The sequence below is a fragment of the Grus americana genome, chromosome 2 (assembly GCF_028858705.1).
Source record: "Grus americana isolate bGruAme1 chromosome 2, bGruAme1.mat, whole genome shotgun sequence".
Classification (NCBI taxonomy): Eukaryota; Metazoa; Chordata; class Aves; order Gruiformes; family Gruidae; genus Grus; species Grus americana.
The window spans coordinates 162,720,664-162,735,177 of record NC_072853.1 but is presented as its reverse complement, the minus strand read 5'-3'; the positions used below and the strand labels follow the sequence as shown (position 1 = coordinate 162,735,177).

General features: G+C 43.5%; 1 protein-coding gene across 2 annotated transcripts in view; it reads left to right on the top strand.

Annotated features, from left to right (window-relative positions):
- LOC129202889 (sodium channel protein type 5 subunit alpha-like) overlaps positions 1–14,514 on the top strand; it is a 216,745-nt gene that overhangs the window by 133,379 nt on the left and 68,852 nt on the right. For both annotated transcript variants that reach the window (XM_054816497.1, XM_054816498.1), the window contains one exon: positions 11,768–12,238. In XM_054816497.1, the coding sequence (XP_054672472.1) occupies positions 11,768–12,238 (471 nt within the window). The remainder of the gene's footprint in view (positions 1–11,767; positions 12,239–14,514) is intronic.

Here is a 14,514-nt window from a genome sequence, read left to right as displayed (position 1 = left end):
CCTTCTTCTCTGTTTGCTGCCTCCTCCCCACCACCAGTTCCCTTCTCTTTCTGGCCCCTCTCACGCATACTTATTTGTTTCAGCCACTCGACTGAGAGCACTCTTATGCTCATTGTGCTACAAACTCGTTCATATGGGTGTTTCTTCCAGGAGGACTTCCATGTCCCTTCTCCTCTCCTGTAATCACTTGTGTCCCACATCTAGCTGTCATGCCATCCCATTTCTGGGAGGTTCAGCAAGCACAAAACGCCTGCTGATGTCTCTCTGCTTGAAAACACAGTCAGGTGTCTGCATCTATAAACTGACTAGGGCATGAACTCAAATATTATGAGAGTCCCTCCTCTTTCTTGGTTAGCACATTCCCTGGCCACCCCATCCCAGCTGGTGCCTGGTCATTCAGGGCACAGCCCTGGCTGAGGACAGGGACCATGAAGCAATCCTGCCTGAGGGAAGAGTGGGGAAGGGAGGTCAACTGCTTATCCTCTGTGATGGAGCACAGGTCTTGGCTTATCTTTATTTACTACCGAAAATGCAAAATTTGGACCATAAAATGGATTAGCTGCCTAGCTCTTGGTTCCTTTCTTCTCTCTAGCAGACTGGCAGTGAGCATAAACTCATAAACATGCTCTTATGGACAACTTACACCACCGGCTTTCTCCTTTGCTTGCCCAATTTTATGTCCATCTTGCACTAAAGAACATTTCAAGCAATGCCAGATCTGGGATTTCAGCCAGGAACACAGAATACAATTAATAAATAAAATAATTTTCCTATTTCCACATCAGCAAAATACCTTTTGTATGTCCTGATATAAGAAGGTAGTCAAAGATGAGGTCATCATGCTTGGAAAAAAGTCTTTGGTTTGATCATGAGGTTGAGCACAGACTTGATTTGAAGCATGCTGGTAGCCAGTCCTCCATGAAGTGTTTTTCTTATGGTTTTAGGAATGCTCCTCTGCAAAGCACAGCTTTGTCTTGCAGAGATACACTGCAGGAAGAAAGCACATCCACTGCCTTCCATTCCTTGCAAAAGAACAAGAATATCTCCCTGGGACTTTAGGAAGCACTAAGAAACCTGCAGAAGTAGCCACAGCTAAGCCAGAGACCAAAGGGGACGGGCTGACTGGGGACACCATGGGAGCCAGGAGCAGATGATGGTAGAGGAAACGGGTCACTTTTTAGGACAGTAGTGAGGCATGTGTGTCAGCACCTCCTGCCTTGCAAATACAGGGTGGCTCTTGTTTTGGAGATGTAACTGGCACCACTGCTGGTAAACACTCCTGCCTTGTTTCTTTAATGCAAGATAGGGTTTTGTCCCGCTTTTGAGTCATCTGTCTTTTCCAGCAGAGCTATGTGAAAGCTGCAAGCCCAGCCGTGTGCTGTGAAGGCAGGAGATATCGTACTGTGTGAAATAAATTACTAGTAGAAATCTATTTTGTAGCTTCCCTCAAAGAGGCCCTCCTGGCTGGCAGACAGCTCTGTCACTCTGTTCTGCCCTCCCAGGAACCTGCACTTGCAAAACGCAAAAAATCAGAACTTCCTTACACACCGCTCCCCCCCCCCCAAATTCGCTAAATAAGCATCCTTTTCACATTTCACTTAATAGGAAATTGTGATTCCATGATGGAGCTCAAATTATAGCATCAAACCCGGGAAATGGCTTAGAAAGTAACATTTTACAGGAAATAGTATTACCTTCTCTGTTAAAAAAAAAAAAAAAAAAAGAAAAAAGACGCTAATATTAATTATTTCTTGACTCTGATTTAATTTTCTAGACTCTGGACCTACCCTTATATTGATTTTGCTTTGGTGTAATATATCTGATGCAGGGAAGTAATTTCTTACTGTAGCCATTATCACTGGTTTTCTTTCTTTGTTACTGTCTTTCCTTTTGGTTTTCTGTGGCTTACCTTTCCCCAGATGTTTTCTGCCATGTGTGAAGGGGAATTACCTCTTTCTCTTGATCTCCAGTGCTGGCTGCCCAAGGACCACGATGGCTTGTAGATGACTGAGAGGAAAACTTAGCGCAGTCTTTGGTCATGGCGGGTGTCCCCTTCTCAGGACCTTAATTTGAACGGGATGACTCCAGGGATCCCACTCTGCCTTGACTGGGCAGTGTCCTCCACGTGAGCCCAGCCATGCAGGGTTAGGGCTCTGTGTAAAAGCTACCGAGCTTAAACTTCCAGAATTAGTCTTCTTGCTTGTGCCTAGTCATTGTGTAGCAATTGGTAGAGCAGCTGGTGAAATGATGTTTGCATACAAGTAGTGAAAATATTCCAGGGATAACGCGGTGTTTCTCACCTATCATCACTCCTTGCTGGGAGCAGCAATAGCAAAGATTCTCAGATGCGTACAGTTAGTCCAAGCCTATGCAGTCTGTCTTGCTCTCTAATTGTCTTGACATCCTCATCACCATGACAGCTAAACTCTTTTGTTGACTTAGCACAAAGCTAATTGTCTCTTGGTTTGTAATCAGTAAACTTTCTGTAGTTTCCCTAATGTTTTGGGGGTATGTTGAGCCTTTAACATCAGGAACACAACTGTCTTGTTGGAAGAGGTTTGCAACTGGACTTGTCTGATAGCACATTTTGTCTGTTTAGACAGTGGTTTGAGAAGTCCACAGCAGTTCTGATGGAGCTCTTGCTATGCTGGTGAATTAGTGTTGTTTTGATATCTGATGAAAAACCTGTGGGAACATGTTTGTTTTTATGCGGTGGCTTTAGTAGTGGAAAGAATTCATCTGCCTCCACTCACCACCCTACCCTCCTCTCTCATATAGGACTTGGAGACTAAGATTTTCAGATCAGGAAGCACTTGGTTTCCAGAGACTCATCTTCTGATACTTCTAAGGGACTTACTTTCGAAAAACGCTGAAAGCCATCAGCAAAAAACAAAATGCTAAATTAAATTCAGTAGTTCTTGACCAGCACTTGAAGTGGTACCGTTTGTGTGCACATTTATACCCATGTAGGGGGATAACAAATGGAAGAGACTTGGCAACATGAGGGATCCACCAGGTTGTAGTAAGAAGTGTCATGGGTTGCCTCAGGCCTGTGTTTCAGAGGGAGGACATAGGTGCTCTCACTCTGCCTGCTTTCAGGGTGCTGCAGAGGCTGGGGGTGAGGAGAGGCAGAGGCTGGTGAGATGTCCATGTGAGATGGGAGCTGGGGAAGCGCCAGCCTCCCCTCCCAGGTCAACCTTCCTCTCTGAAGAGGCGTTTTCATCATGTGGTCCAGAATGTCAGCCTGGCAGCAAGAGCAATGTTGATGTGGTGCCCTTTGCCTGCCTCCCTCTCTCAAAAGATGTGCCCATGTCAGGCCTGATGTACCCCGGTGCTAGTGCAGCTTTATAGCTCCACTGAAAGCAGAGAGGGATGAATGGCAGCTTAAAGTGACCTCAAAAAACTCGTATGTGACACAAAGGTGCTGTGAAGTGTAGTTAATGGGCTTAATCTACCCTTCCATTACTCAAGGAGATTTACTCCTATGTAAAGTGGCGAGAACAGCACCAAGGAATCTGTCCCATTAATTAAACATAACCCTTTAAACTCTGAAGCGAGAAATAGGGTGACCGTTCCCCACACCCATGCACACACCATCAAACATGGGCGAGCACAGCTGCCACCCAGCATCACTTCTCTGCCTTGTACTGCTTAAAGACAACCAGCTGCACAAGAGACCACTGAAACTCTGGGGAAACCTAATGTCAACACCAGAAGTGGAGAACGGTCAGAAAAACTCCTCACCTTATGGTAAATACCACAAAACCACTAATGGGATGGGTGGGGGACATTCATCTCACACAGTTTCTAGAGTCTACCGTGCAGCTGTATCAGCCACCCTACCTGTTCTGCACAGTCAATGGAGAGAAAAGGCACTTTTACTCCTTGGTTTCATCTTACCTGGTGCAGCCATCCATTTTAGGATGGGGCACATTGGGCTCAAGCTCCTCTGACCATACGGGTTGGATCTAGCCTGTCGATAAAGGGAACCCTAGATGCCTTTGACTCCCCTAAAGTGTGAGTGTGAGTGCCAGCCGTGCCCCAAGGCTGAGCTTTTCAAGCACCACTCTGCGAGCACTGTTCTGCACAGGCAGAACATGGTAGCTGTGAGGCTAGGGGGGAAAAAATCAGGCCTTTTTCTATTCTTTCTTAGGGAAAATGGAAATAATTTACATGAAATCACTGAATTTATAGCCATTTTTGTATTTGCATATGAGAGAATTATTCCTACCATATTACTTCCATTCTTCTTTCCTGTAGAGAACATCCGCCCTCATTACCATCATAAAGTAGTTTAGGGATCTTACATGGGAAATAAGCCAAATTTGGTACACTGCTTTTATTAATTTTCTTTTTATATTGTTATATTTATTTATATTGTTATTTATAGTTAAACAGATAAATCCGTTATTTTACCAAACAGATTAACATGGAGTTGATAAGAAAAAAAATTCCTTCTTTCAACTAACTGGTACTATAGTGCCCCACAAACCTCTCATCTACAACTTCTAGCCTGCCTTGTAGGATCAAACACAGTCCACTTACGAAGATGTCTGGCTGCAAGGCAGGAAATCCATATCCCCATTTCCATGTGTTTTCCTATCTGATCTTGGGCAAGAAACATGAAGGAGCTCAATCCTTCTCCAACCTGTGATCTCTCCCACTTGCCCCTGGCCACAAGAACTGCACGCCGTACTTGTGGTATCGTGGTCATTTTGACAGCAAGAAACTAAGATATCACGAGAATGGGATTATGAGATTGACTACAGGATAAAGAGAAACTGGGCTGGGAGAATATAAGCTTCTTAACCAAGCACAAATAGCTGAAATAATAGAAAAGGGAATATAGAAAATATCTGATCATGTAAATTGCTTTTTGCAGGTGTAGTCTCTTGGTAAATTTTGCCCTGGGGTGAAAATGTACAAAGAACTGAAAAATATACTTCCAAAGAGAGAAATAATCCTCCAGTAGCAGAGAGATGGACTAGATGACCTATTACTGCAGGTCTCTGGCTTAAACTGAAATCTTACACTTCCTTGATGCAGTGAAAGCCCCTTTATGAGCAGGTTTTCTTTGCAGCTTCATGGATTTTGCTACAGTAAACAAAATAAAATAATTGATACATATTGTATTATGCTTGCTAGACATCATTGAGGTCTCCAAAGAGAAAACTGCATCTTTCTCATCTGTGCTACCCAAAGAACAGTGCAGATGTCCAGTCCCATCAGAAAACAAACAGGAAGGAAGAAAACCAGTTTCTTCCACTGGTCAGAGAGTGCCTGAAGAGCTTCTTGCTGTCTGTGTCTAACAGGCACTGCCAGAGAAGTGGGTTTGAATAGACTGAGGTGTATGGGTCCTGTTTTACCCACAAAAAAAGTATTAGATGAGTAGTTGATGATTCTAGCAGAACCTCACCATGCTGCTCTGCCTGGGCTTTTCCATGCAGCTGAGTGACAGCGGTGACAATGTGCTGCCACGGGGATACAATCTGTTTTTTAACTGCTCTCTTCTTTTGCATAACAATTCACTGATGGGGCATGTTTTCTGCTCTGGACCCTAAGAAAAACCTGCTTAGCTGGCTCCTAGGAGGTTCCTCTTCCACAGGGAAGCACCCTCATGTGACGTAGGTCCCTCATAGCTGCCCTCAACTGTCCTTCCCATCCTCCATCTCCTGCAGTGGAGAGGACTGTACACATCTGCAGTCTGAATAACTTCGGTTGTTTGAAGGGTCCTGTGGGGTTACAAGCAAGCAAGTGCTTATGAGAGCAGCCCCTGAAGTGCTCTACTTTATGAACCTCCCTCCTGAAAAGACGATCCCATCTCTGACTCCAGCCTGCTTGGATTTGTCCTCTGTGGTCCAGGCAGGTGAGAACATCCGACCTTAGTTGCTGCTAAGTGTGAAAGTCCATTTAAACTTCATGCGCAGGAAAGGACTGTGGGTTTGAAAATCAAACTCACTTGTTTCGTTGGCAGTGTGTGGTCAAGACAGATCCCACTACAGGAGAAGACACATGGGTGAGCTCATGTCAGATCCTCTGCAATCCAACAAGACCAGTAGATGAGGACCTCACTTTGCAGATGGCTTAACCCTGCCATTGAACTTGTGCAGGCGCAACATCATTCTTGCTCCTAGCTAAATAAAATACAGAGTTATTTTCAATCTGCTAAGAAATGGCCTTAGACTTTCCAGTGGGTTTTCAGCCGATATTCAGCACAGTGTGTGACCCCAGTGAGAGTGCAGGGCAGCGAACGCCATTGCTGAATTAATTCACAGGAGTGCAAGAGGATTGCAGGGACTGGATGCTGTTTGACTGAATGACAAGTGGAAGGTTAAATACATAAAGATTTATATCCCTCTATTTTTTCCAAATCAAGGTAAATACAAGAATGGAAGGGAAATGAGGGAATAGTCACATGCTTTAGCTCCAAACTTCAGCAACAGAGTTTGCAGACAGATATTTTTGAAGAGAGTTTGATAAGAAGGTGTCATCTGAAATTACACTGCCTGGTTTTGTACTGTGATGGCCAAAACAAAAGGAGGCAATGGAGCTGAGGCATTCAGACTGCAACCCGCTGTGGCAATATATGTAGCTCCCAGCCTCCACCAGCAGCCTCATGGGCTCCTTGGGGAGGATGGGTCCTTCCAGCAGCCTGCTTTCTCCCCATGGCTGGGGAGCTAGGGATTAGCTTCATGGCTTCATGCCTCTATGCTCTTCACTCACTGTGACCACAGAAATGGTGCAGCACTTTGTGCAATGCCAGGCATACCACCTGTGTGCTGCAGCTCTGCTCAGGATGGGGCTGAAGCATTCCATGCTCTCCTCTGACCTGGTGAAGATTGCCTGGTTATAAAGGTTAGCCACCACTAGCCTGGAGCATGGAGTACCAGACTGACACCAAGAAGGACTTTCTGAATGCCTATCTGGGTTTCAGAAGTCATTGATGATGCTCTTAATCATATGATCTAGTTTTAGATAGTCCTGTGAGGAGCAGGGAGTTGGACTTGATGATCCTTATGGGTCCCTTCCAACTTGAGATATTCTATGATTTTATGATTCTGTGTTAGTTATTTGGTCTGTATTGGTAAGTGCTCTAACTTTAATCTAGCTGCAAGATACTAAACCCAAGCTAACCTAGGCTTCAATAGGCACCACCAGAGATGGTTCAGCTCTTCAGGATCTGCTGGGATGCCAGACTGTCTCCATCTTCTACAGACAACCCAGGAAAAGTCCTCCAGGTTAAGCAGCTCAGGGAGGCACCTGGCATTAGGCTGGATGAATCTGAACCTTTGTGCCTTATAATGGCATAACCAGAGTCACCAGCTTTGGAAAGGCATTAAAAAGTGAGGAAACCTATGAAAGCTGTGTCATTATTAGGGTAAATGCTTAACATTATTATGCTAAAGGAGTTAGGTTTTCTTTGAGTGCATCTGTCATTTGATTCCTAACCTCAAAGCCCAAAAAAGTGACCTGGCTGTTCAGTGTCAATGGAAAGCAGATTTCTTTTTTTGCGGATTCATATGGACATACAAATCTGCCATTGCTTTTGAAAACTGAATTAGTCTTTAGTTTGCTTTTACTTAAACTGAAAGCATTGCGTTAGCAACCAGGAGAACTGGATATTATTAGTAACCTTTTACAGGAAATGTGGTGTGTCATGGGTTGAGCATATATTTTTCTGGAAAATGCAATGTACAGTGAAATGGGGGGAATAAGTAAACATAAAATGCTTATACCGCAGTTCACTCTATTTGAACGCCCAGCAATGCACCTCTGAGGTTACCTGCTCATAAAGGAAGGAGGGGATGATATTTGAGTTTTATTTTTGGCTAAAAGCATGAAGTGCAAATAGCTTTTTGTGCAAAATGTCAGCTGCATTTCTGGGAAGCAAACAACACTGCTTTAATAATCCATGGTAAATAACAACACTAAGAATGTTACCACTTATTATATACACATGCAGGTGTATCTGGATAGACTTATGTAACTGTAGTTTGACATCTGAAACAAATATGGAAAAGTGAAACAAGGCATTTCAAACAAGTTATTCTGTGAACAGCAGAATTAATGAAGGACAGGATGAAATTCAGCTTAAGATAACAAAATTTGGGTGCCTATGTGGAGGTATTCATGTATGGAGATGTCCGAGCTACTGCTACAGTCTGCAGAGATCTGGGGCTTGACTCAGCCTTTTCTAGCACCACTGGGGATGGTATAAGGTATCCATCCTGGCCTCCAACTAGACACAGATCTCCCATAATCATGTGTCCTATTGGCCAGTTGCCTCAGGACGACTTGGGCATGCTAGGGTCAGTTGGCACTAGATGACCACATATTGGCAGATGCATGCAGCCCTAACATGGTCACCTGTATTTGGTCAGGCTCTGTTGTCTACATGATTAATTTCTTTTGACTGAAATGGGGCTTAGAAGCCCTTTTAGACCCTCACACTTTGGTGTCTGAGTCTGGAGGCAACTTCCATCCTTGAAGAGTCATTCAGTTTCCTAAACACCGCCAGTCTGTGGCCTGCTGCAACACCCAGTCATGCCCTAGTTGGATGGTAGCTGGAGCTTTAGGAGGACAGACATCTCCTGTAGGTCTGGTGCAGATGTCCCAGATAACCTCAAACAACAGAAGCCACCTCTCTCTAGGTAGCTGAATTGAACCTATAAAATCCAGAAGATTTTTATACAGGATTTCTTTATCTCCTCCCTTCCTCCAGCTCCATCCCACGTCACTAGGTTGCCACTCAGAAGGAGACATATGCTGCGGCTTGTTCCAAGCTCTGTCTGCACTGGTGACCTGGGCAGTGTCTCTTCTCTACACACGTGCTTATTTTCAGGACACTTGTAGCAATGTGGTTATCTCTGAGACCCCTTCCTTCTGTCAAACCTGGTTGAAAATGGCTAAAGTGATTCAACCAGTGACTTCTTCACTGATGGACTCCCACCTACTTGGCAGTATATCCGGTACTCTGGCTTACAACTACCTATCAGACAACATTACTTGCAATAACTCCCAGCGGGATACAAAATGAAAGATTGATTCGTACCAGACCGCCACAATGATTAAGAGGAGACCCACACAAGCTGTCAGTGATACTCAAATATGATGGACCAGCTAAGAAACAATTAGCTTTGATCTCACTTTACTTTAGAGCAGGGTAGTGCTCAGTGCAGCAATAGTTTATTTGGTAGTTCGTAATGGACACGGGCATCTGCTGTGCTACCAGCTGCTTTCATTTATAATCATGGTGATTACAAAGAGTACTTCACAAAACAGTACTGACAGGACACTTCAAATGCAGTGTCACCAGAGTGATTAAGACCAGGTTTTCAAAATTCCAGCTCATATATTCTGATTATTTGAAATAAGAGAGAACAAGGTGGGGGGACGATAGCATAAGCTTGTGGGTCTTTGGTAAGGTCCAGTTAAATATAAGTACTTTCTCTACTGTGGTTTTTTTTGTTCTGGCAGACTTTATCAATTTAAAATACTATCAGAAAGACAGAAAACAGGAGACTTACAAGTATTTCTGGTAGCATTAATAGATCACAGAGAAAATACCTTCACAAAGTCCATTTTATTGCTAAAACAGCAGAAGTGCTGCACCACTGATCTCTCCCTTGCAGTGCCAAAGAGCTGGCACCCACCCGCCTTCTACAGGCAGCAGATGAGTTGATACCAGGCAATTTGGTCCTAGTTTATTTTGGGTAAATATATTTTAGCTGATATTGGTTTGAGTCACCTTTGCCCCATTCCCATCATCCCAGGCATCTACCTCTGGTGTGAGCTTCTTGCCCTTGTCGATCCGGCACAAAAGCTGTAATTCATTCTTTCTCAGACCATGAGCAGGTGTCATGTCCCATACACAGCAACTGGTGATCAGCCTGCAAGATGTATTACTGGGAAGAGCCTTCTAGAAGAAGCTGGTTTTATTTATTGGATATAATTGTATTTATTGGGGGGGTGTGGGGGAGAATGTAAAAAGATCTTTAAATGATCAAATATGTCACACAAATGTGTAGTTGTGTCTAATCTTGCCATGTAATACCAGCAAACGTAGACAGCTCTGAAGTTGCAGGAAGAAGAGGAAGCCAACTTACAGACTCCAGTTCAGTTTTGATCTTCTCATACACCTGTGAAAAATCTTCAAATATTTTTTCCTGACTATTAGCAGCATTTCCAGGACCAAGCCTGCTTTGGGGGTGAGCCCTGCTCAGATTTGGCCACATATTAACCCTCATTGTGATGGCTTGTTTCTGCCTGGAGGGAAAAGGTTTTGAAACTATAGGACTTCTTAGGTGTTTATTCACAGTCACAATAGATTTTCTTCATGGCCCAGAGGATATTTAAATCAAGACTATCTGTGAAAATACATAGAAATGTTTAGAAATGTTTCCAAATGTACTATTTGGTTTAAGTGCCATGCATGTGTATATCATTATCAGAGAATCACAGAATAGTTTGGGTTGGAAGGGACCTTTAAAGGTCATCTAATCCAACCCCCCAGAAACGAGCAGGGACATCTTCAATTAGACCAGGTTGCCTAAAGCCCCATCCAACCTGGCTTTGAACACTTCCAGGGAGCGGGCATCTACCACCTCTCTGGGCAACCTGTTCCAGTCCCTCATCATCCTCATCATAAAAAATTTCTGCCTTGTAACTAGTCTGAATCTACCCTCTTTTAGTTTAAACCCATTACCTGTTGTCCTACCACTCCATGCCCCTGTAAACAGTCCCTCTCCAGCTTTCTTGTAGACCCCTTTAGGTACTGGAAGGTGCTGTAACATCTCCCTGGAGCCTTCTCTTCTCCAGGCTGAACAACCCCACCTCTCTCAGCCTGTCCTCACAGGAGAGGTGCTCCAGCCCTCCGATCAACTTCGTGGCCTCCTCTGGGCTTGCTCCAACAGCTCCATGTCCTTCTTATGTTGGGGACCCCAGAGCTGGACGCAGTACTGCAGGTGGGGTCTCACGAGAGTGGAGTAGAGGGGCAGAATCGCCTCCCTCGACCTGCTGGTCACACCTCTTTTGATGCAGCCCAAGATATGGTTGGCTTTCTGGGCTGCAAGCTCACATTGCCAGGTCATGTCCAGCTTTTCATCTGCCAACACCCCCAAGTCCTTTTCTGCAGGGCTGCTCTCAATCCTTCATCCCTCAGCCTGTATTGATACCAGGAGTTGCCCCAGCCCAGATGCAGGACTTTGCACTTGGCCTTGTTGAACCTCATGAGGTTCCCATGGGCCCACTTCTTGAGCTTGTCCAGGTCACAATATTCACACTGAGTAAAAACCGAAAAGGTCCTGAAAACATTCTTCCTATAGTCTTTTTCTACATGTAAGTACTTTTCTGGATGTCAATTAGTGATTTTCACCAAGATGGAATACTGGTAATTACAGGAAATTCATTATATCACCACTTATGAGAATATTTAGACTATGTAGCTTCCAATGAAATTTTTATCCTATATTCTGTTTCTGAACTTTATATTTTCTTTTCTGTGTTTTGGGGTGTTGGAGGGGGAAAGAGAATGTCAGAGTGTGTTAATGTCCATGCTATACTTCTGCACCTGAAGTTAATATGTTTAGAAATGTCTGCAGACCTTCTTTTCCTACTGACACCACCTATAATTAGAGGTATTTCTACGTACGCTGGTTGTGTTATGGTGGTACAGATGAGATGAGACTCAGACCCTCCTACTTCCAAGACAACATTCATTCTCCTCACTTAAGGGTCATTGATTTCCTTTCATCTTCATTCGTTTCAGGTGCTCAACCTGTTCCTTGCCTTGCTGCTAAGCTCCTTCAGCGCTGACAACCTCTCAGCACCAGATGAGGATGGGGAGATGAACAATCTGCAGCTCGCTTTTGCTCGGATCAACAGGGGTCTTCAGTATGTGAAACACACAACATGGGATTTTTGCTGCAATGTCCTCCGGCACCCCAAGACAACAGCTGAAAAGAAGGCAATGATGAAGCTTGCTGCCCAGAATACAGGTGCCCTTAACAATTGTGTGAACAGTCACACAACCACTGAGCTTGGCAAAGACATGGAGAATCACAAAGACAACCACGCTGAGGATGGGATGAATAAAAATGGGGAGAAACACCTAGGAATTACAGACAATGATGATTTTATGACCAATCCTGACCTGTCCATTTGTGTTCCTATTGCTGTGGGAGAGTCAGATATCGAGGAGGAAGATGAGGAGCAGAGCACCTTTACAGAAATGGAGCAGGTAGGCAACTAAAATATTTGTTAGTTCCAGCTTATTCAGATGGTCTTTGTTCCTACACTTGATCCAGATCCATGGCTCGTGATGCAAATGTCCTATGGCCTAATCCTGCCTTTGATATGTTGTTAACTTCAGAAGAAGTTACAGGTGCATATCCAAGAGCAAAATTCAGTCTCCAACAAGAGACATTCCCTTTCTTTGTATTCCTTGTGCTTGCCTAGATTAATTCTTCTAACCAGAGCAATTAAACCCTTTCTCACACAGGAGACTGTTGTTTTTTTTTTTCTTTCAGCTGAATCATGGGAATGTTACAGAAAAGATCTTAGGTCCTCTGACTATGACAGGTGATTTTCTCAGTGTGCAAAAATGAGCAATGGCTTGGTTTGATTTGTGCATCAAGGATCGAGGGCCAGGTAGTTCTCTTAAAAATACAGCAAGGCAGAGGTTGATATGACAAGGCACCAGAACAAGAGAGAAGATATGTAATCGTATGTGTTCAGACAGGAAAAACAGTTATTTACCTGTTCTTTGGTGTGACATGGCAGATTTTTGTTTTCCCCAGAGCACCCAGTAGTAAAGGCTGAAAAATTCTGTGTGGTTCGAAGTGTTGGTGTAAAACAGAGAAGAAAAATCTTCACGGGAACGCTTTTCTTTCTCTCCTTCTCCCCCTACCCCCTTTCTACCAGCTTTATCTCTTGGGTCCACTCACCATATCTGGCTAATGTTTTCCAGACCCTCCAGCCTTGACCCAGCATCCTCTGATGCTGGCTGAGACCCACGGGGTTAAGCGGGCACTGGATCAAAGCTCCTGTTTCAGATCCATCTGTCAGGAGGGTTCCCCAATCTCTCAGTTGAGGGGAAGAAAGTTTTGAAGCAAAACTTTCCTTAGAGAAGACCTGTCCTAAAAAAGCCCCAAGGAAGGACTCTGTATCAGGAGGTGGACACAAATTGGCTGCTAAATGTTAATTTCTCCTGCTTTGTTGCGGAAATCTTACAGTGTTAGCGTATCCGCTCATCAGCAGGTCTTAGACATTGACCGTCACCTTCGGGAGCTGAAGGGCAAGGGGTCAGAAAACTTCATCATCAAGCCCCACTGTCCAAAGAGATACTTAGGTAACAAAAAAAGACATCTGAAATTTTTGGTAAATACTTTAGGGACTTTTTTGCATCTTTTTTAAAGAATACTTTTATCGAAATGGCCTGTGGATCAGTGTGGGTAGCATGGATAGTATCTATTTTTTTCTTTGAAGTCCTTTTCTATTCCCAGCGTTGTTGCATTAGTTAAACCTACAAGCAGTGTACACTTGAAAAGAGAAATATGAATATAGTAGATGGGTTTCTTAGTGTCAGCCGATCTGCAAATACTGACTAGTATAAATGCGTTTAATAGTGTATAAATGCATGTAATTCTGGAGGTTTGGTTTGGTTTTGTTTTCTTTTTGACTTTTAAAGATATCCATACCTTTCTGCTACACCTGACAGAGGGTCACAATCTTAAAAACTCTCAGATTTTTCCTTCACAGTACAAAGCAAAAATTTTGTTGAAACTTTGCACGTAAGCGTCCATGAGGCCTGGAAGCGTGTGTGTGTGCGCACGCGCACACACGTGTGTATGTTGCACCACTGTATCCCACCTTCCTCAAGATAAATAAAAATGTTCACAATTTCAAGCTAAAGTGTACCATAGAGCATGGAGGGTTTGGGATTTTTACATCTTACTGTACCTTAAAATTATAGAAATATGGATTTCTATTTAGCTGCACAATGTGTCCATGTAGGAGCTGGTGTGTATATTTGCAGACGGAACAGGTAGCCATCCATTTTATGCTGTACAGCAAGTAAATGTGGACTTGGACATTTAGTGAGTTCTATTAGAGTCATGAGGGAGAGAACTGATGTAGAAAAATAGGCATTTCAGTGAAATGGAACATTATGAATAAAAGTTGATTTGAAAATATTAAGAAAACTTCTTCAAACTGTTTCAATAATATTGAAACATTATCATACATAATGAAAACATTGAGGACTCAGAGTGAAACAAAATTGGAGGAAACTAAACCCAGTAGGAAGCAAACTAAAATACTGTTTTCACACTGTATCTTTCCATGAAATTTTCAATAATCGTTAGAGTAACATTGTCACATTACCACAAGATATTTGGATTGTGGTGAAATAATACAGTTCACTGCTAGCATGTGCATTAAATAGAAGGCACGGAGTTGAGAAATGTATTAATTAGCTTTGTCGCTAGTGTTTTCCAGACTTTGACAAACGGCTGC